General features: G+C 38.1%; 1 protein-coding gene across 3 annotated transcripts in view; it reads right to left on the bottom strand.

The window, feature by feature from the left end:
- The window catches only part of Rbcn-3A (rabconnectin-3 alpha), a 980796-nt gene that overhangs the window by 296108 nt on the left and 662581 nt on the right, over positions 1 to 22107 (bottom strand). For all 3 annotated transcript variants that reach the window (XR_016547873.1, XM_090388469.1, XM_090388476.1), the window contains exons 41-42: positions 17338 to 17613; positions 2373 to 2551 (exon numbers count right to left, since the gene is read on the bottom strand). Coding sequence is in view for 2 of the 3 variants with exons in the window: in XM_090388469.1 (XP_090244595.1) it covers positions 2373 to 2551; positions 17338 to 17613 (455 nt within the window). In the remaining variant the exon portion in view is untranslated. The remainder of the gene's footprint in view (positions 1 to 2372; positions 2552 to 17337; positions 17614 to 22107) is intronic.

The following is a 22107-nucleotide window of genomic DNA, read 5'->3' as shown; positions in this document are numbered from 1 at the left end:
GGAATAAACTTCCACCTAGCATTATGGGATTGGATATAAAGATGGACTGGACTGGACAAATCATTAAAAGTGCAAATTAAGCTGTTAAATGTTAAAATTTTATTTTTATTTTTTTTGGCTAATGCTGAATAAGCATTGCTTTCTTGCAACATTTTATCAATTCTAATACTGACAACCACAAATTGTAACGTTAGTAATTTTGTGTATATAAGAAGCCTCTAATGAAATTGGAGGATTAGCAATAGAAATAAACAACAGAATAACTAAAACAGAAAATATAGAATATGAGTTCAACAAATTCATTTGGAATAAAAGATAAATTAGTTGAAAGACAAAATTGGCCTTTTTTTACAGTTTTTGAGTCTTTAAACATCATAATGAATGATGTTTAAAGCTGACAAAAAATGAAGGGAATGAAAAAAAATAAATAAATAAAATAGAATCAACGATTTAAGAAAACAAATGGCATAATCATATGAGAATGAAGAAATAAGAAAAAGTATTTCGGTCACAAATATCTAATTGAAGGTAGTAGTAGTAGTAGCAGTGGCATGTGATGCAAGAAAGCAAGTGTATGAGCTTATGCAGCATCAGCCAAAAAAAAAAAAAAAAAAAAAAATCACACCATTCCCTCCAAATGCCTGTCCAAGGTAAGTGAAGTAACAGTCATAGTCCAAAAGGCAGACCAAGAGGAAGGTAGAATGGTGTTGAGTAAGTATTAGAAGAAATAAGCATATTCTCAAGATAACAGGAAACCAAATAAGATAACAGGAAACCAAATAAGATAACAGGAAACCAAATAGTGAATTGAAGGCAGAGAGAGTCCATAAGTACTAATTTAATTTTTACTACCACAGTGACTCACCTACCCACAGGGAACAGCAGATTTGGATTATGATGTTTCAAATGAAACCATATTTACCTTTTACTTCATAAACTATTCATATAGAACAAATGGCCACTTTATTAGGTACACCTACCTAATAGCCAGTAGGTCCTCACTCAGATGTATATAAGCAATTACTAGCCATAATCCAGAACAGCCTCAATTTGTTGTTGTAAGAACTCAATTAAGTGTAGAAACAATGCCACAAAGATGCTGGTCCACGTTGAACTGGGAAGGAACACAACAGTAAGCAGAATTCACCCTCATGTTCTTGGAATCAGTCCTGTATAATTCTGACACACACACACACACCATGGAAATTATTGGAAATAATTTCCTACATGGCTGGAAATAATTTCCAGATAACCTGCAGCACCCAAACATTGTTATGCTGATATTAAGGAGCCCAATGTGCACCACAGCACAATATGATCCACATGCTTTTACTGCATTGTTAACACCTAGCAGGATGGGTCCATGGACTCGTGCTGTTTAAGCCATATTCTGATTCTTCCATCAGCATGAAACAGCAGGAACTGGGATTTGTCATACCAGTCAACCATAGGATCACCACTGGCTAGCCGACCGGGCTAGCCGAGTGGGTAAAGTACCTGCCCGGCAACCCAAAGGTCGCGGGTTCGATTCCCGCCTCGGGCTTGGATCAAAGTACTGCAAAAACCTTGGGAGGTGCAATATGGCCACAGAAGCCGATGCGCCAACAACTACCAAATCAAAAAAAAAAAAAAAAAAAAAAAAAAAAACCACTGGCTGGATGTTATTTGTCACTGGACCAAACTGAAAAGACCCAAGACACAGTTTTACATAAAAACCTCAGCAGGGTTCAGTTTAACGTCACTCAAATCTTTCTTTATGCTCATTCTTGCAAAGAATTGCAGATGCACATCTCTGTGTATCTGCCCAACTGGTTTATATCTCATGGATGCTTCAGTAACAGCAGGTGATGCTGTTACTGAAGCACCACTCCATTTAATGAAAGGGGTAATTTTATCTAATAAAGTGGTCACTTAGTGTATAAAATAAATTCTACTGTGATTACACTGTGATTTTAGATTAATGTACAAAGGAAGAACACCTTTGGTCAGGCAATCAATAAAGGAATTTTGGTTCACTTAATGTCTGTTTTGGCATGAAGCCTACTAGAACTACTTTCCTTACAAGATTATGATAAGATAACATTTCTGTTATAGCCATTTTGTTATAGACAGAACAAAACAAACTTCTGTGTCTCTACTACCATTAGTTATGTGATCTATTTCAATTGTAAAAGGCTGTTGCTAACTCAGAAGGCAAAATGAATAAAAGAAAAAGAAGTCTGGTACTACAGAAACAGAGTTCCCATAAATAAACTCAATATAGAATTATATGACACTGAAGTTTATCACCAATATTTTACATAAGCTTCTGCATTTAAAACAGCCATTAAACTTAATAGTACACAAATACTTTAAAGGAAATATATTAATACCTTAGACATAAAACATGACACCATTGACATGTGAGGAGGTACAAATTGTTCTCGATAGGTAGGGCGATCTTCTTTTATTGCAGGCTGGGATGTTGACTGACCCAACTGACCAAGTAGTTTTAAGTGAAGTTTCATTCTTTGTTTTGACAATGAATTTAATAGGCTCGTCTCACCTTCCTCTGGAAATCAAAAGGAAAATAAGATTAGTATAGGTGCAGCTCATATATACACTGCTTTAAAAAATTTAACAGAATACTAGAAGATGTGGTGCAACTCGTGCAGCTTGCAATGAAGCAGAACAAAATTTGGTATGGTGGTACTTTGGACAAGTATAAGGGACATTTATAGGAGTTTTATAAGAATTACCAAAAAGGTCACATTACAGTTGATACAAGATGCTTGAAAATATGGTCACATGACATCAGTATGGTGTTGAATCACCTCCGATGGCTAGACAGTCCAGACAGCAGTGAACCATGCACTATATAAAGGTGTCTATAAGAGTCTGTGGCAACAAATCCCATTCTTCCACTAGTGCACATGTTATCTCACCACAAAACATGTTGTTTTGCATGAAAAGAAAATATGGGCTAATCGAACCCTAAAAAGTCACACATAGGATTCAAGGAGTTGTTCTCAGTACCTATGTGCAGTTACAGTACCTCTATCAAAAATATGAAGGGGGTGTGGCAACTGGTCATTATTCTGCACCACATGGAACACTGCCTCCACTTTAAGTGTCCCTTTCTCTGATGGTGGTATGGTATAGCATTCCTCATTGTCTCCAGATGAAATAACATCTAGACTTTCTTTGTAGGCTAAAATGGGACTCCTCAGAGAACAGAGCTGTACCCCATTTGTCAGGGCTCCTAGTCACATATTCATTGAACCAGTTTTGATGAGCTCTTCGGTGGTTTGGGGTTAATGGGATACAAACCACTGGCTTCCTTGCGTAGAGTCCACTTGAATTGAGCCTTCTTAACACAGTCAGGTTAGAAATATTTTCACCTGTGGCCACATAAACCTCAAGACACAGTTGATGATAGCAGTATGATCTGGTTGACGGAGCCTTTGGGAAACCTTGGCCAGCTCTTCTTGTAATGGTTCCTATCTCCTGAAACTGCTTCCATAGTGCCAAGATGTGGTACATATTAAGCCAATGTGCCACCTCTGACTGTGACTGCCCAGATTCAAGTTGTCCAATGGCTTGCCATCTCAAAGAATCATCTAAACAATGATTCTTTGAGATTCTTGCCATCCTGAGTACTGGAAAAGTGGCTATTCCAATGAGCAAACCAAAAAACAGGAATGAAGTGATGTAATCACAACCCATGTTTTTATAGGCATGAATAATTTGCATAATGTGTGGCTTTGAGGTGGTAGATCAATTTATATTGGATACTCAGAATTTGCATGCCAGGATACCTATTATATCAAATATTCACCTTCGGCGACACTGTTCACAATAAGATATTTATGAAAAACATTTTGTTCTGTTAATTTTGTTGAGCAGTGCATAAACCAGTCTTTTTAATGGAGAAGACTTAATTCTCCTTACTTACCACATAATTCACTCCCCTCATTGTAAAGTTAAGTTGTGCATAACTAACAGATATTATAAATCAGCAATTATACTTTATACATTGTTAAAGTTTTTAAAGTTGCTGTTGAGCACAAGGATATCTTGTAAAAATTATCACAAAGTATATGGCTACATCACTGATGAACTTTTCTCCCTTTATCTGTGCTTGAATTTTGACATTTTATGATTAGTTAGTATAAGTATTGATTAATGTATAAATTAGTTCTAGAGCTTCAGCTTTCAACTACTAAGTAGATGCAAAATGGCATCATTTAAATATATCTCATATTGTGAATATCTTCACAACGAGTTCCCATGATATTGCACTATCTTGAATAATTGGAACAAGATTAGTGAAGAAAGGCTTAAGTTTTGCAAATTACAGTGTCTGGAGACTAGGCACCTGAGAGGTGATCCGATTGAAGTGTATGAGGTTTTGAATGGTTTGAGCATGCTCAATGCTGATGGGATTCTTCTTCTTGCTCAGAATAATCGCCTGAGAGGACAAATTCAAATCGAAGAAAGACAGTTGTAGGATAGATGTGCGGAAGTTTGCCTTTAGCCAGCAGATGATTGATTGCTGGAACAAACTTCCATCTGTCGTTGTAGAAGTTGATGGCTTAAATCGATTCAAGGCAGAACTAGACAAACATTTGGAGTGAATGGATGGGTGAAATGGGAAGGTTTTTTTTTTTTTTTTGGCTGATGCTGTATAAGCTTGCTTTCTTGCATCATATGCCTCTGCTAATGCTAAAAGTAAGGCTTCACCAATGATGCCATTTTTCAACTATTAGTAGTTGGCTATGTATAAACATGATGCTCTAGCACTAACTTATACGTTAGTTAACTTCTATGTAACCGGAAGCCCTAAATGTATTATATAAGTATTGACAAATGCTATGAGGAAGCAGGTTTATACAGCAACAGACAAAAAACAAAATAAAAAATAAATAAAATAAAAAATAAACAAAAAGAATATTTTAATTATTTATGTAATTACTCAAATTTATTCAAACTATCCACTTTCATCATACTAGATGGAAGTTTGTTCCAACAATCAACTACTCTCTGGTTGAGAGCAAATTTTCACACATCTATTCTGCAAGCATCCTTCCTCAATGTAAATAATTTTAAGTCCCATTATGTGTATTCTCTGAGCAAGAGCAAGAATGACATTTACATTTAGTTTATTCAATCCATTCAAATGTTAAATGCCTCAATTAGATCTCCTTGCAGGTGTCTGGTTTTCAAATGGTGCAATTTGTAGAACTGAAGTTTTTTTTTTATTTTTTTATTTTATTTTTTTTGTATGTGCACCCTTTCACTCTCCTCACTAATCTCATTTCTCTTCTTCACACCCATTTCAACATATTCATATTCTCTCTAAAATGAGGCTAAAACCTCCATATCCCTAACAAAATGCCAAGAGGCAACCAATCTGCACTTCTCAGAGAACTACTTGCCAGACTACAATTACCTCTAGTTATTTTTCATGCTCTACTACACTGAATGTGTTATTCTTGGATTGTTGCTAACCATATACAGTACCGTGCTTTTATCAATGTTAACCTTCACTTCTTAGACCATTTGCTTAACTTTTATAGATCTTGTTGCAGTAGCATATCCTAATTACTGCCATCAACCACCCTACCAAACTTTGTATCATCTGCAAACTTAGACATTAAGCCTGACATGCTTTCATCAATATAATTAATAAATACTGGACACAATAACAAGCCCAGCACTGAACCCTGTTGGATTCCACTAACAATATTAGTCCAAGAAGATGTTACATTTTCATTGCTAATTTAAAAAAATTAACAAAAACTGTTGTCATAAGTTGTGATTACAAACTTTTAGGCAGGGGTGTATATAGGAGGAGTGGGATACTATTATATAGAGGAGGTAATATAGGAAATAAATAGGTAATATAAAGAGGAGGATTTACATACTATTTCTATCCTACTTTTTCCTCTTTGCCATTTTTAGGCTCAGCTTATTTCATACCCTATGTTAATTCCCCCCCCCTCATCTTATGTATATAATTTGTGTATATATTTGTTCAGTCTGCTATCTGATGGGCTAGCTGTTATTCTACCAGTTTGCTCCTAAATTTTGAAAAATTACTACTGTTTTATTACATTTTTGTTACTAAGGCATATTGGCATCTTACTAGGTCCTAATATTACTGGCAGGTGGCAATCAGAAACAGATATCTTTTGCTGATTATTATTTGGATGTACTGAATGGTGCTAGCCTTTAGCATTAGCATTAGCATTAGCATTAGTAGAGGCATTTGATGCAAGAAAGCAAGCTTATGCAGCATCAGCCAAAAAAAAAAAAAAAGTAACATAAATAAATAAAAATAACCACTTCCACTTCACCCCTCTGTTCGTTCGAAATACCTGTCCAGCTGAGCCTTAAACTTATTTAGGCTATCAACTTCCACGACAAGGGATGGAAGTCTGTTCCACCCACCAACCACCCGCTGGCTAAAGGCAAATTTCCGCACATCTATCCTACATCTGTCTTTCCTCAATTTGAATTTATGCCCTCTCAGGTGATTTTTCTGAGCTAGAGGAAGAATCCCATCAGCATTGAGCATGCTCAAACCATTCAAGGCTTTGTACACCTGTATCAGATCACCCCGCTGGTGCCTAGTTTCCAGACACTGTAATTTGCAAAACTTAAGCCTTTCTTCGTAAGAGAACCCCTTTGTCCCATTCACCAATCTAGTTGCCCTTCTCTGTACTCGTTCCAGCAGCTCTACATCCTTCCTGAAATGAGGCCTCCAGGCCTGTATACAGTACTCTAGGTGTGGCCTGACCATTGCCTTATACAAGGGAATAATCATCTCCTTATCCCTGCTAGAAAAATTTCTATATATCATTGACAATACACCATGAGCTACTCTTGCAGCTCGTCTGCACTGCTCAGAGAACTTCATATCTGCCTGCACCACCACCCCCAGGTCCCTTTCATTCTCTACCACTGTCAGTGTAGTACCACAGAGTTGATACGTTGCTCTGGGGTTGCTGTTTCCCATATGTAGTACTTTACATTTGTCAATGTTAAACTTCATTTGCCACCTCGAAGCCCATCTGCTCAACCTTTCCAAATCCTGTTGCAGCAGCATAGTGTCAGTAGTGTCCTTGACAACCCTGCCAACCTTTGTATCGTCTGCAAACTTGGACATTAAGCCTGATATACCATCATCAATATCATTTATAAATACAGAAAACAATAAAGGCCCCAATACTGAACCCTGAGGGACTCCACTAATAACATTAGTCCACGATGAGCAGTGTCCATTGATTACCACTCTCTGTCTTCTCCCCCTCAACCACCCCTTTATCCATAGCAGCAACTTGCCTCCAATGCCACACTGCTCCAATTTGTGCAGCAGTCTTCCATGTGCAACAGTATCAAAAGCCTTTCTAAGATCCAAGTATATAATATCAAGTTATTCCCTGCATCCAGTTCTTTTGTGACTGCATCATAGTATCCAATCAAATTGGTCAGGCAAGACTTCCCCTTAACAAAACCATGCTGTGTCCTAGCTATAACTGAAGTCTTGTCTAGATGATCCTGCAGTGCTTCTTTCACCAGTGCCTCCATTAATTTTCCGGGAACAGAAGTTAAACTCACAGGTCTATAATTACTTGTGTCAGCCTTTGATCCCCCTTTGTGAATTGGGGTCACATTTGCACATCTCCAGTCAATGGGTACCTCCCCTGAGTCCAAGGAAGCTCTCATAATTATGGCTAAGGGTTTGCTTACCTCCTTTGCTGCCTCCTTTAATATAACTGGATAGATCCCATCCACCCCAGGTGCCTTTCTTGTGTTTATCTTCAACAATTTCTCCTCCACTTTGCTCTCAGTTATTACAAGATTCTCTAGCTTACTGCTAGAGTTGAATACACCTCTGGCATTCCCCTCGCTGAATAACTCCTCATGTGTGAATGTCGATGCAAAATATTCATTTAGTTTGTTAGCTACCCGAGCAGGGTCATCAACAGTTGACCCATCGATCTCAAGTGGACCAATCTGATTCATCCCCTTCCTTCTAGAGTTTACATAAGTAAAGAACTCTTTGCTGTTTTTCTTCGCATCCCTTGCCAAGGATCTCTCGTAATCTGCCTTCGCCTGCCTAACCTCCTTTGTAACTTGGTTACAAAGGACACAAAAGTTACACTTTGTTAATGTACCATTAAATGTATCCTTAAATGACAACACTGGTCAACACACGTTTTGTCACATGAACATTTCTTGCTAATTCTTATGTATTTTATGTTGCTGAATTCAAAAATGCAACAGAATTTCTCTGTCATGCATAATTTTTATGTGAGACAAATTTTGATATAAATAATACAGTAATGAAATAGTAATTGAGTGTGGTTTAACAAAATGAATAAATGAATGTGTGGAAACGGTTGTTCTGTGTGCTGTGTGGTCTGACAGCTGTGGCATGTTGAAAAATGTTCAAACCTTCCATGAAACTCTACTTGTAGCAGATGGCTCTTCAAACAAATTCAGACCTGATGGATTATATTGCTTACTTCCACAGAATAGACTGTCTGCTCAGTTGTGCCAGGTGTCACTTGGTTAAGGTCATTATTGTTCATGATCTTTTCTTTAATTGTGTATACATAGATGTGTGTAAATTTGCCTTTAGCCAGCGGGTAGTTGATTGCTGGAACAAACTTGATTCTGTTGTTGTAGAAGTAGATAGCTTAAATAAATTCAAGGTGGAACTGGACGAACGTTTAGAGGGAATAGATGTGTGAAATGTTTATTTTTTGCTGATGCTATATAAGCCTGCTTTTTTGCATCACATGCCTCTACAACTATGACTACTTTGAAATGTTTCTATGTATTTACAATCTAAGATGCCTCATAAATATATCTACGAGCTTATATATGTAGTGAGCAAACTTTTAAATCACAGAAAAAAAGCTTCACTCCCCTAGATAAAATAGCTTAAGAACTTTATTTTGGATGTGAAGTGGGTGATCACGATAAGTCTTGGGCCCCCTCATTTCTGTTGTATCAGTTGTGTTAAATTACTTACTGCTTAGTTAAAATGATCTTATTGTCATGTGCCATTTGCAGTTCCTATGATTTGGAGAGAACCAAAGGGCCATTATACAGATTGTTATTCTTATTTAACAAATAGTTCAGGGATTATCTCTAAATCTAAACGTATTATAAAATAACCAAATATACCATCAGCTGTAGGATTTGTTTTACACAGTGAAGAACTACCTGTAACAAAACCAAACTACCTGTAACAGAAACTTACAATTTGGATTAAGATGATGAATCAGATGGATCTGGAATTACTATGGAGAAGACCAGCAAGTTAGTGACCCTACATATGAAGTGACATGTTCATCCTTTGAACCACACTTAATATCTCAAGAGGAACTAAATATCTTGTTCGTGATCAGACCTCATCTAAAAATTAAGATGGGCTTTTGGCTTCTAGGTTGAAAGGATGAAATCTGCAAGAGGAGATCAAAATATGCTATTTTTGTAAACATCAGCAAACATTTATACATTTATTTTCTCAAGAAGGCAATTTGGTTTGATGTAGTGATGTAAATTCTCTAACAGAAACTCTAGGACACTTGCACAATTCAGCTGAATGGTAGTTACTCATTGATTCCTCCAAAGCAAGTTTGAAAGCAGTGTTGCTCTTTATAGAGCAACACTGCTTTCAAACAGAAATAGACTACCATCAGTACCCTCAAGCATATGCTGAACACATGAAAGAAACCTATGATAACACGAAACTTTTCTTGACAAGCATCAAGTATAAGCAGCTTTCTTGAAATGTGGTGACCTTAAAGTGATTATTCTTTAATTAGGCCTAGTCTACAACTTGGCTATACCAAATAGTGATACTTTATTTGTGAATGGGACAGTAGAGATAAGAAAAAAAAATATGTTTAAAAACGATGGCCTCACAGAAAAGAACTGATTTCACACGAGAAAAATGTTACAAATAAACCATTGATTACCCCTCATAAAGTTCTATTACCACCATTGCATAATAAACAAAATTTAATGAAAAATTTGCCAAAGCAATGGATCAAAATGGAGCAGGTAGATTTCTTTATCTGAAACTGGTTCAGGAGTTTGAACTGCGAAGTCCTGGGAATGGATAGGTTTTTGAAAAAATTTGCCATTTTATTGGCCTAATTGGCATATTAAATCCTGTTCCATAAATATCTTTAGTCGTAGTCATGTTTATTTTTAAATTTACCTAGAGATTTTTTGTAAGTTACAACTCAAAACATGTAGAACCTTTGTAATGGTGATGTGATATGAATATTGTAACTGGTAACTTGTACTGTAGTGCATAGTGGGGAAATAAAGCGTTTTAATCATTTAAGCGTTTTAAATAGATATTTGGAAATTTCGAATGATGTAAGTTGGCATTAATAGATAATTTTATTATTGATTAAATTAACTTAAAACTTAACAATTGTACAGGCAATCCCCATATAAAACGGTACTTCTACAACATGATTTCACTCTAACACGATTGATAAATTGTGGCAATCCTCGCACAACACAGTACTTAAATAATATGGTTTCGCTTTAGCACGGTGAGAGAATTTCAGTAAACCTTGCATAACAGGGTATTTTTGTGTGGGGGAAACCCTGGTATTATGTTGGATGAAAATTTTCAACATTTCCACTCTTTTTGAATTCCTGCAATTGACGACCTAGACAAAAAAATTGAGAAATCCCTGAACTTGTGGAAAAATCTAGATTTCAAAGTTTGATTACTATTGGATAGCACATACCAGGCCATTTAAAAGATTTAAGTTATCCACATGTTGAAGTTATGTTCCTACTACCACAGTTGTACCAGGTTAATACAACTTTCATTCAGCCATTAGATCAAGGCATTATATCCATCTTTAAAACTCAGTACATCAGAAAATCGTTACCTTGGATTTTGGTAAAAACTGATTCCGAATCTATTGAAGTTTTTTTTTTTTTTTTTATGAACCCCCCCCCCCCCCCCAACACAAGAAGTATAAGAACCAACAGTACTTAGTACTTGGGTTGGAGGTTGAGAAGATGAAAGAAGATATTTGTTGACATTAAACTTGTACTTCTGTAGACTGTAATTTTCAGGAAATATGTATGAAGGAAGGTTGTTCCAGAAAACGGCAGTTGAATGAATAAACGAGGAAGATGAAGAGTTGGTACTGTGAGTTTGAAGTTGGACAGTAAATGGATGTTGGCTGGCGGTGGCACGTGTTCGGACTGTTTTGAAAGAGAGAGAGCAGGAATTATAGAAGCCAATTCAGAAGAACAGTATCTATAGAAGAGGCATACAGCAGAAACAGTACATCTATGAGACAGTGAGTGGAGAGACTCTGTTAGAGATGAATCATTAATTAACCTAACTGCCCTCTTCTGAATGGAATCAACAAGCCTGAGAGAGGTTTTGGGGGCACCACCCAAGATGTGGGAACAATATTCCATGGTAGGGCAGATTTGCGATTTATACAGAGTGAGCAGCTGTTTGAAAGAAAAGTAACGCCGACAGCAAAAGAGAAAACCAAGTTTTTTAGATGCAGAGGAAGCAGTATTTGTAATGTGCTTGTGCTAAGAGAGATTAGAAGTCACGGTAAGAGAGATTAGAAGTCAGAATCCCCAAAAGAGAGATATCACTTTGCCTAGAAATCGGAGTGTCACCAAAGATAGGAGCAGAAGAATTCTTTTTGCGAGATATAAGACAAGACTGAGTTTTAGAAGGATTGAAATCAACTAAGTTGTCTTTGCCCCACTGGAGATTGGCATTTAAGGAATTGGTAGCGGAAATTTGAAAAGTGGAAGCTGATTGAGCAGGACAAGGTTTCTCAAAATGGAAAGTGGAATGCAACGTGCTATCATTGGCAAAACTATGGATAGGATTTCCAGTCAATGGAAGAAGGTCATTAATACACAAGAGGAAAAGAGTGGGGGAAAGAACTGAACCTTGGGGGACATCAGCATTAGTGGAGAGGTTAGAAGACACAGCAATCTACCATCACCCTCAGTGAGGGATCAGAGAGAAAACTGGATAACCAATTACAAAAAATAGTTGGCAAACCATAAGATGGAAGCTTGTTCAGAAGACCTTTATGCGAAACATGATCAAAAGCCTATCAGACATCAAGAGCAAGTGCTTGTGTTTCACCAAACTTTTCCATTGAATTTGTTCATAAATGGGTAACATAAGCCAGGATATCACAAGTGGATTGACACTGACGAAATCAATACTGGCGATAAGACAGAATGTTTCTAGGTAGTTAAAGAGTTGGAGTTTAATTGATTTCTCCATTACTTTAGAAAGAATATAAGTAATTGCAATAGGATGATAATTGGATTTCAGGAATTTGTCACCCTTTTCAGGAACTGGCTGGATTTGAGCAAATTTCCAAGAAGAAGGAAAAACACCTTTGGAATAAGAAAGTGAAAAAAGTGGCAAAGAACAGGAGTAAGTTCAGGAGCACAGGTTTTGAGAACAAGTGGAGAAATACCATCAGGACCTAGAGCTTTCTTAGCATTGAGATTCGACAAAATCCTTCTGACATCCTTTTGATGGAAAACCACAGGAGGCACTGAATGGAGCGTGTTGGGAATGGTGGGAGGTGTTTTACCAAGATCATTAATATATGAGTTGGAAGAAAAATGGGATGCTAGCAGGTCAGCTTTATCCTTGGCTGAAGTGACAACAGAACCATGTGGCTTTGACAGAGGTGGGAGCAGAGATGGGCAAAAGTTGCTGCCAATGGCTTTGGGAAGGGACCAGAATGCTTGGCTACCATTAGGGCAAGAAGCAAGTTTTCTACTCATAGTTTGTTCAAAATCTAGTTTGGACTGATTAATAACCGCTTTACAATTGTTGTGAGCTTTGGTGTAGGCAGAAAATGAAACTGAAGAATTGGAAATAAGCCAATTATGATATGCAACTTTCTTCTCTTGAACAGCCTTAGCACATTTATTGGAAAACCAAGGTTTAGAAAAATGACGAGATTTTAAAGTGGAATGTGAAATAAAGGATTCCATTCCTACAAGAATAATTTTACTGACACGATTTAAGCAAATGTTGACATCAGAAGTTTTGAAACAGTAATTCGACCAAGGAAAAGAAGAAAAAAAAAATCTCGCATGTCATCCTATTTCGCATTCTTGTAATGCCAAACAATAAGAGGTTGGGAATAGCCATGAGATAATGGCTCCATTGGAGAAGAGACAATCACTAAGTTGTGATCTGCGGTGCCTAAAGGACCACTCACTTTGACCATGTACTTAGAAGGGTTGTTTGAGGTAAATGAACAATCTGTGCAAGATCATTAGTAATTGCAAAGCCTCAGCATCTCAACCAGCTGGGTCGGTGTGACTAGAAAACGGAAACCAGCTGGTGTTGTGAACATTAAAATCACCAAGGAAAATTACCTCACTGTTAGGGAAGTTGGACTGGAGAAAGTCAAAGAGCTCCAAGTGATTGGTGGAGTTGGGAGAATGGTAGAGACAACAGATGAATTTGACACAATGAGGTAGAGCCAGAGAAGCTCTGGCTCTACCTCATTTTAAGCCAGAGAAGATTGAAAAGGGGAGTTTCCAAACAGCCAAGTCTCTGACAGGGAATATCGGAATGGACATATGCACTAGTACCACCTTTGAGGCGAAAGGAATCATACAACAAATGATTTAGGCAACTGAGATGAGCAGTATTTGAATCGACCGATAACTGAGATTCTCTCAGAAAAAGTACATGGAGTTTGGCAGACTGCAAGAGGAAATGGACTTTGTTGAGATTAGAATTGTGCTCACGTATATCTGTGAAATGAACTAGGAAGTGTTTGGGAGGTTTAGATCTTTTCGTAGATAAGCTTACTCTATTATTTTGACAATTCATGGTGTATTCAATAGTAAGAAAAAGTGGGAGGGTACATACTGTATGAAGTAATGAATTTTTTGGATAAGGCATAGACATGGTAAATGTCTATGCCTTATCCAAATGTCTATGCCAGATCCTTTACATAAAATAGCCTCGAAAATAGCCCCTTATACACACTACTCGGACTCCCTCCAGTCACTATCTGGTAGAGGAGAGGTAGCAAGATTATACGCTAGCTGATCTGGAAGCCTCCTAAAGAGTTACCAATAGGTTCGGTCTGGTGTACTAACTAGCGGCTGGCCTGTGAAAACCGTCTCAGAGCTGTACCCTCGAAATGTAAGGAAGATTGGATCTCGCCATGATGTTCCGGGAAGTTAAAATCCCCCATTATAAGACATTCTGATTTACTAGCCCACTCTATTTCTCTGTACATTGTTCATTGTACTCATTCGAGTCATTAGACCTATAACACACTCCTACTCTTATTTTTGCTTTCACAGTGCTTATGTCACACCAAACTGACTCAACAGTGCACTGTTCATCTATATCAACTGGATGCACTTCTTTTGATTTTATGTTTTTCTTAATTAACAGCATGACACCTCCTCCCTTCCTATCCTTTCTGTACAGATTGTACTCCCCAAATTCCAATTCTGCATTCATATCGGTGTGACACCACATGTCTGATATCCCAACAACATCCGCCTTTGATGTCCTGAACAACACTTCAAATTCATCAAATTTATTTACTATACTTCTAGTATTGGTATACATGCAAGCATACATGCACCTATTCCTAGTTACCCTGACACATCCCATATACTCACCTGTTTCATGATGACTGCCATCAGTCCTTGAAACCCCCAGCATCCATCGCTCCAGGTCGCTACTTATTCTAATAGAAGTTGTGCAAGAATCACCTTCACCTCTGCCTGCGGCTACTTTTAACCTTTTAGTCTGTGAATCCCCCCCAAGCTAGCAGTTTTCCGACCCACCTAACACTGCCTCGATAGCATCAGCAAATATTCTTGCACCCTTTCTATTTAAGTGTATCCCATCCCTGTAGAAGCAGTCTCTCCTGTTAACAAAGGTAAGCAAACCTTTAGTCATAATTACAAGAGCATCTTTGGATTTAGGGGGGGGGGTCTCCTGTGGACTGGAGAAGTGTGAATGTAATCCTAATTCACATAGGGGAATCAAATGGTGACATTAGTAATTATAGACCTTTCAGCTTAACTTGTTATAGGGAAAATAACAGAGAATGGTTAAAGAAGTAATGCTGGACCATCTAGACAGGACTGCAGTTATACTTTAGTCACAGCATGGGTTTGTTAAGGTGAGATCTTGTCCGACCAAACTGATTGGATACCTTAATGCAGTGATAAAACAACCGGATGCAAAGAAATCATTTTGATATTATAAATTTGGATTTCAGGAAAGCTTCTGATACTGTTGCACATAAAAGACTACTGTACAAATTGACGGAGTGTGGCATTAAGGGCAAGTTACCTAAGAATAATGGATGGTTCAGTGGAAGAAGATAGAAAGTGGTTATTAACAGACACTACTCTTCATGGACTGTTATTAGTGGAGTTTCACAGGATTTAGAAGGTGGCAGTGATCTATTCAATTCCTTTTGTCCTGGCATGGGATACTGCCTCTCTACTGTTTCAGTAGGTGATCTTCACTATTTGTCCTTACTTCTTTTGCCTGCTCTTTGGTTCACTATGACTCATTCCAATCCATCCTCCTTTAGGGTCTCGTTTACCGACTATAGGTTCCTGTTTCTCACTCACCTAGGGGTACCTTCACTTTGTACCCTCTCCCCCTCACTTTCTCTGCTGTTAATCTATTCTGCTCCTTTCCTCAGCTGCCTATGCTATTGTTCAGGCCAGACCTTGGGCAGCAAGTGTCCTACTACTGTCCTGGCTTGGCTTCCCATGCCAATGGTCTCATGCTAGGAGGCCCCTTTTTGGAGTTTGAGCCTCCTAGTAACAAAGTAGCAGATGAAACAACACAAACAACATAACAACACCCTACTCACATAACAACACAATCAACACACTTATTTGGCTTGACAAGCAATGCTTTTACCACAGAGTTTACCAACATGGTTTTATGAGAAACTATGGGAATCACTTGATACACAATATAATACAATATATTTTGGAAGGTTTTTTTTTAAACCCCACCTGTGTATTTGGGCAGTTACAGGTGAGTGGGTTGGAGAGATTGGATAATGTCAGATAGTAGTTTCTGGCCTGACTCCATGTGCCATGGGCTAAGTGGCCAGTAACAGAACAGAACATAGCACTACACTCGTTCGCCTTTATTGTCAGGGCTGTACTTATGAACAGGGATGTGAGGCCCCCCTCAACATAGGGGGGGGGCTCACATGGCCTCTGTAATCTCAAATTTTTAAAGGGATTTCTTTTTTTTCAACACCCTGATCTAAACTGGGGCCCACTTGCACGTACCATGTAAACAGAGACAGGTGAAATTTACTGAAAGTGTGGATGACTTGTTTGAAAGAACAGATTAATTTCCAGAATAAAGGAAAATCACTCTCTCCTAATTTTCTAATAGGGCGTAACAGTAAAACACAGGTTGATCACGGCATATTGTCCACGTCAGGAATATGCTTAATCTTTTCCACTGGCTATGAACACAAGAAAGCAGTTGACCATCACGACTTATCAGTACAGTATGTGGGTGTTGGTTGTAAATGTGTTATGGACATGGTGAATTATGGAATGTCCCTTTAGTCTAGAAAGCAAGGTGGGGAATTTCAGTGCTTACCATATACTTGCTTATACACTAACGATAGAAGAATACTAAATAAATTTTATGAAAATGAAGCACCAGTTATGTCATCAAATGTAGAACTATTAATAATATCAGAGCCATGGGGGTCACTCTGACATAGGAGATGCAGAATTCGTATGTGGTGAGCTAATGCATATACTGTAGACAAATTGGACAGGAGAGGAGGAGGGGGAATTATCCACTTGCTTAAGAAGCATGGATTATAAAACAATGCACTTAAATGACAAGTTGGCTATATTGTTTTAGAATTAGAGACTAGTAAGTCTTAAAACAGGTTGTCGCAGTGGCTCATATTTTATACAAATAACATATTAACCTTTTGGTATTGTCATATGTTTAAAAGTAGGTCTCTAGTGTGTGGTTAATTTCAATTATAATCTCTCAGTTTCTGCAACTCTTTCCCCCTTCATGCCATAAAATTTCAGATCCACTATCTCTATAATCAAGCTGTAATATATGGATGCCTATTGCTAAGATTCACTATCTAATATATCAAGGATATGTTCAACATGCTGAAAAGTAAATAGCAAAGCAGAGGGTGTATACCAGAAAACCTTTTCTGAAATAAAAAAGAGTGCATCATCAAAAAAATGCTTCAGTATATATAGCAATACAGGGTGGAAAGGGGAGAATAGAAAGATACTTACTTTCTGTGCTCGATGCTAGTGATGTTGGTCCAGAGTTTCCAGTTGTAGTGGACACTTTAAGTAATCGTTTAGCCCCGCCACCAAAAAGCATTCCCCAAGTCTGTTCGGTAAAAGTCTGTCCAACTAATCTATAGAGAACATGACAATCACAGGTTACCAAGGCATGAATAAGTTGACTTAGATATATAGCTACAAATGATTCACAAAGAAGTGTGTGTAGTCTAGGAGAATCTTCATCTTTATCTCGAGCCAAAAGCGCTCGTAGAGATTGCACTCCTGTATAAAATAAAAAGAACAAGGCATATTAAATTATCACAACTATTTTGATTATCATTAGTAGTTTCTTTAAGACATCAAAATTTTCATCCTTTTAACCCTTTTGTAAGTATATAGGGGTGTGTACATATATAAATATCACTGCCACCAACTTTTGAACTTTCAAAAAGGTAGAATTGTAGGATTGTAGGATAAACATGGTAGAATTGTAGGATTTTAACTACAGTAAAAAAGTAGCTTGTAGGATCTAAACATGCAGGTTGGCATTTTTTTTTTTTTTTGTTCTTAGCTAAGAAAGCAGGAGGAAAACATATGTATGGGGAACAAAACAGGCAAAAAGCAGGAGATATTTATAAAGACCACACAACAATTGAAATTAAATTTTGCTGGTTTGTGGGTAGCACTGTCGGTATAATCACTATCCTCTTCACACCAGATGGAAAAGACCTCAGTTCGAATCAGGTCAATGACAAGGAATTTTTATGGGCCTTTTCACAATGTGGCTGAGTTTGTTGGTCTCAGGCAAGGGTAGCATGGTTTTGGGATTGGATTCACAATGCTGCACTGTAAATGTGAAGAATTGTGATTTCTTAGAAACTGATAAGTTTTTTGGAAAATTTATTAAGCACTGGGAGTGCTGTGGCTTGGGAAGAAATGAAGGCGGCAGTTCTCCTACAAATCATTCACTTACAAAATATGCTGCTGTGCATTTATGAGAGCTTGTAGTCCTAGTCACATTCATTAACTTATTGCTAAATTTAGATAGAGATTTGTTAAGTTATGACTTACAATTGTAGAGCTTTTGCATCAGTCATTTGGGTCAAACATAACTAGCTGTGTAGTACATGGTAGAATTGTAGGATTTTAACTACAGTAAAAAAGTAGCTTGTAGGATCTAAACATGCAGGTTGGCATTTTTTTTTTTTTTGTTCTTAGCTAAGAAATTTTATTTCTAGTAAAATAAACAATTTAAAACTCTATGAACGTAATGGTACAAGATAATATATATGTAATACATAATACTGAACTAAATTTATTCATAAGTTTAGTGTAATATTATTCACATATTAAATTGAATTTAAATGGAAATCACACCTCAGCTGCTCTAAGCTCAGTGTATTGGGAATGCTGTGGCTTGGGAAGATATGAAGGAGCAGTTCTCCTACAAATCATGGCCTTACAAAATATGCCGCTGCTGTGCAAGATTTGGTGACCCATCTGAAATAGATCACGAATAGCCAAGCAGGATGTCTCTGGGTGTGTTCGGAGCAAACAGTATGAAGAAATCAGGCACAAACTCAGCATTCTGATGGGCATTTATGAGAGCTTCTAGAATAGGGTGTATGCCTAGAAGTAATTAGAATGTGGGCCACATAAAGCTCTCAACTGTGGAACACAAAGCCAGAGTTTACACTTCTGGATCAGGCAACACAGCAGCAATCCCCAAGTAGAATGCACTGATCTAACAAAGGGTAGTCAATAGCATGGCATATGATGCAAGAAAGCAAGCTTATATAGCATCAGCCAAAAAAAAAAAAAAAAAAAAAAAACACCCTTCCCATTTCACCCAACATTTCACTCCAGGTGTTTTTTTTAGTTCTGCCTTGAACTTATTTAAGTTCCTGACCTCTGCTACAAAATATGGATGTTTATTCCAACTGTCAACCACCCACTGGCTAGAGGCAACTAGGTTGTTTTCACTTTTAAAGAAAAATGGAGTCAAAGCATTCTGCCTGCTCCTGTACGCGGACACCTTGACATTTGGTTGCAGAAGATTCCACTGTTGGAGCCTTGATCCCAGAAGTTCTGTTTAACTTTTGATAGATGGTGCAAGAATATTTGCTGATGCTATCGAGGCAGTGTTAGGTGGGTCGGAAAACTGCTAGCTTAGGGGGAGACAAAGGACAATAGTTTGACAGTAGCCACTGGCAGAGGTGAAAGATTCTTGCACTGCTTCTATTAGAATAAGCAGAAGCCTGAAAAACAAGATGCATGGTATTTCAGAGATTGCTGGGAGCCACTGCGGTATAAGTAAACACATGGGTTGTGTTAGGGTAGCTAAGAATAGAAATAGGTGCAGGTATACTTGCGTGTACACGAATGCTAGGAGTTTAGTAAATAAATTTGATGAATTTGAGGTATTCCTCAAAACATCGAAGGCAGATATTGTTGGGATATCAGAGACGTGGTGTCACAGAGATATAAGGGATGCAGAACTGCAATTTGGGGAGTTCAACGTCTACAGAAAGGATAGACAGGATAGGAAGGGGGGAGGGGTTATGCTATTAGTTAAGAAACACATAAAAAAAAAGGAAGTGAAGCCAGTCGACATCGCTGGACAGTGCAGTGTTGAGTCAGTTTGGTGTGACATAAACATTGGGAGATCAAAATTGAGAGTAGGAGTGTGCTATAGGCCTAATGACTCTGATGAGTATAATAAGGAACTGTACAGGGAAATAGAGTGGGCCAGTAAATCAGAGAGTCTTATAATGGGAGATTTTAATTTCCCAGATATTGACTGGAATTTGGGGGTTGGTTACTCACACACTAGCAGGGCTTTTGTGGATTTATTGGATGATTGTTTTCTACATCAGCATGTTCGGGAGGCAACTAGAGGGAGTAATACTCTTGATTTGATTACCAGCAGTGATTCTTCATGCATTAAGAATCTGCAGATAAATGAACCACTAGGTGGCAGTGATCACAGTGTGCTGAAGTGGGATTTACTCAAAGAGGTAACTACCATTAGGGGTAAAGGGAAGGGTTATTGCTTCCGTAAAGGCGACTACGATGGACTGAGACAGTATTTAAATTCTACACAGTGGGACCAACTGATGAAGTTACCAACAGCAAATTCAAAATGGGAAGCATTCAAAGAACTTATCTTGGAAGCTACTAGGCTTTACATACCAACTAAGAAATATTGTTCAAGGTTTAGGCCAAAATGGATGTCAGATGAACTAATGAGACATATGGCAGAGAAGAAAAATGCATGGGATACTTACAAATTAACACATGACACAGAAGCCTATGATAGATACAAGTTGATATGTAACCGAGTTACAAAGGAGGTTAGGCAGGCGAAGGCAGATTACGAGAAATCCTTGGCAAGGGATGCAAAGAAAAACAGCAAAGAGTTCTTTACTTATGTAAACTCTAGAAGGAAGGGGATGAATCAGACTGGTCCACTTGATATTGATGGGTCAACTGTTGATGATCCTGCTCAGGTAGCTAACAAACTAAATGAATATTTTGCATCGACATTCACACATGAGGAGTTATTCAGCGAGGGGAATGCCAGAGTTGTATTCAACTCTAGCAGTAAGCTACAGAATCTTGAAATAACTGGGAGTAAAGTGGAGGAGAAACTGTTGAAGATAAACACTAGAAAGGCACCCGGGGGTGGATGGGATCTATCCAGTTATATTAAAGGAGGCAGCAAAGGAAGTAAGCAAACCCTTAGCCATAATTATGAGAGCTTCCTTGGACTCAGGGGAGGTACCCATAGACTGGAAATGTGCAAATGTGACCCCAATTCACAAAGGAGGATCAAAGGCTGACACAAGTAATTACAGACCTGTGAGCTTAACTTCTGTTCCAGGAAAATTAATGGAGGCACTGGTTAAAGAAGCACTGCAGGATCATTTAGACAAAACTTCAGTTATAGCTCAGACACAGCATGGTTTTGTTAAGGGGAAGTCTTGCCTGACCAACTTGATTGGATACTATGATGCAGTCACAAAAGAACTGGATGCAGGGAATAACTTTGATATTATATACTTGGATCTTAGAAAGGCTTTTGATACTGTTGCACATGGAAGACTGCTGCACAAATTGGAGCAGTGTGGCATTGGAGGCAAATTGCTGCTATGGATAAAGCTATGGTTGAGGGGGAGAAGACAGAGAGTGGTAATCAATGTACACTGCTCATCGTGGACTGATGTTATTAGTGGAGTCCCTCAGGGCTCAGTGTTGGGTCCATTATTGTTTTCTGTATTTATAAATGATATTGATGATGGTATATCGGGCTTAATGTCCAAGTTTGCAGACGATACAAAGGTTGGCAGGGTTGTCAAGGACACTACTGACACTATGCTGTTGCAACAGGATCTGGAAAGGTTGAGCAGATGGGCTGAGAGGTGGCAAATGAAGTTTAACATTGACAAATGTAAAGTACTACACATGGGAAACAGCAACCCCAGAGCAACGTATCAACTCTGTGGTACTACACTGACAGTGGTAGAGAATGAAAGGGACTTGGGGGTGGTTGTGCAGGCAGATATGAAGTTCTCTGAGCAGTGCAGACGGGCTGCAAGAGTAGCTCATGGAGTATTGTCAATGATATACAGGAATTTTTCCAGCAGGGATAAGGAGGTGATTATTCCATTGTATAAGGCAATGGTCAGGCCACACCTAGAGTACCGTATACAGGTCTGGAGGCCTCATTTCAAGAAGGATGTAGAGCTGCTGGAACGAGTACAGAGAAGGGCAACA

This window comes from Mastigoproctus giganteus, chromosome 2 (assembly GCF_048544385.1).
Source record: "Mastigoproctus giganteus isolate SK-2022 chromosome 2, ASM4854438v1, whole genome shotgun sequence".
NCBI classification, from domain to species: Eukaryota; Metazoa; Arthropoda; class Arachnida; order Uropygi; family Thelyphonidae; genus Mastigoproctus; species Mastigoproctus giganteus.
The sequence above is the reverse complement of the archived record's forward strand: the minus strand, read 5'-3'. Positions and strand labels throughout refer to the sequence as shown.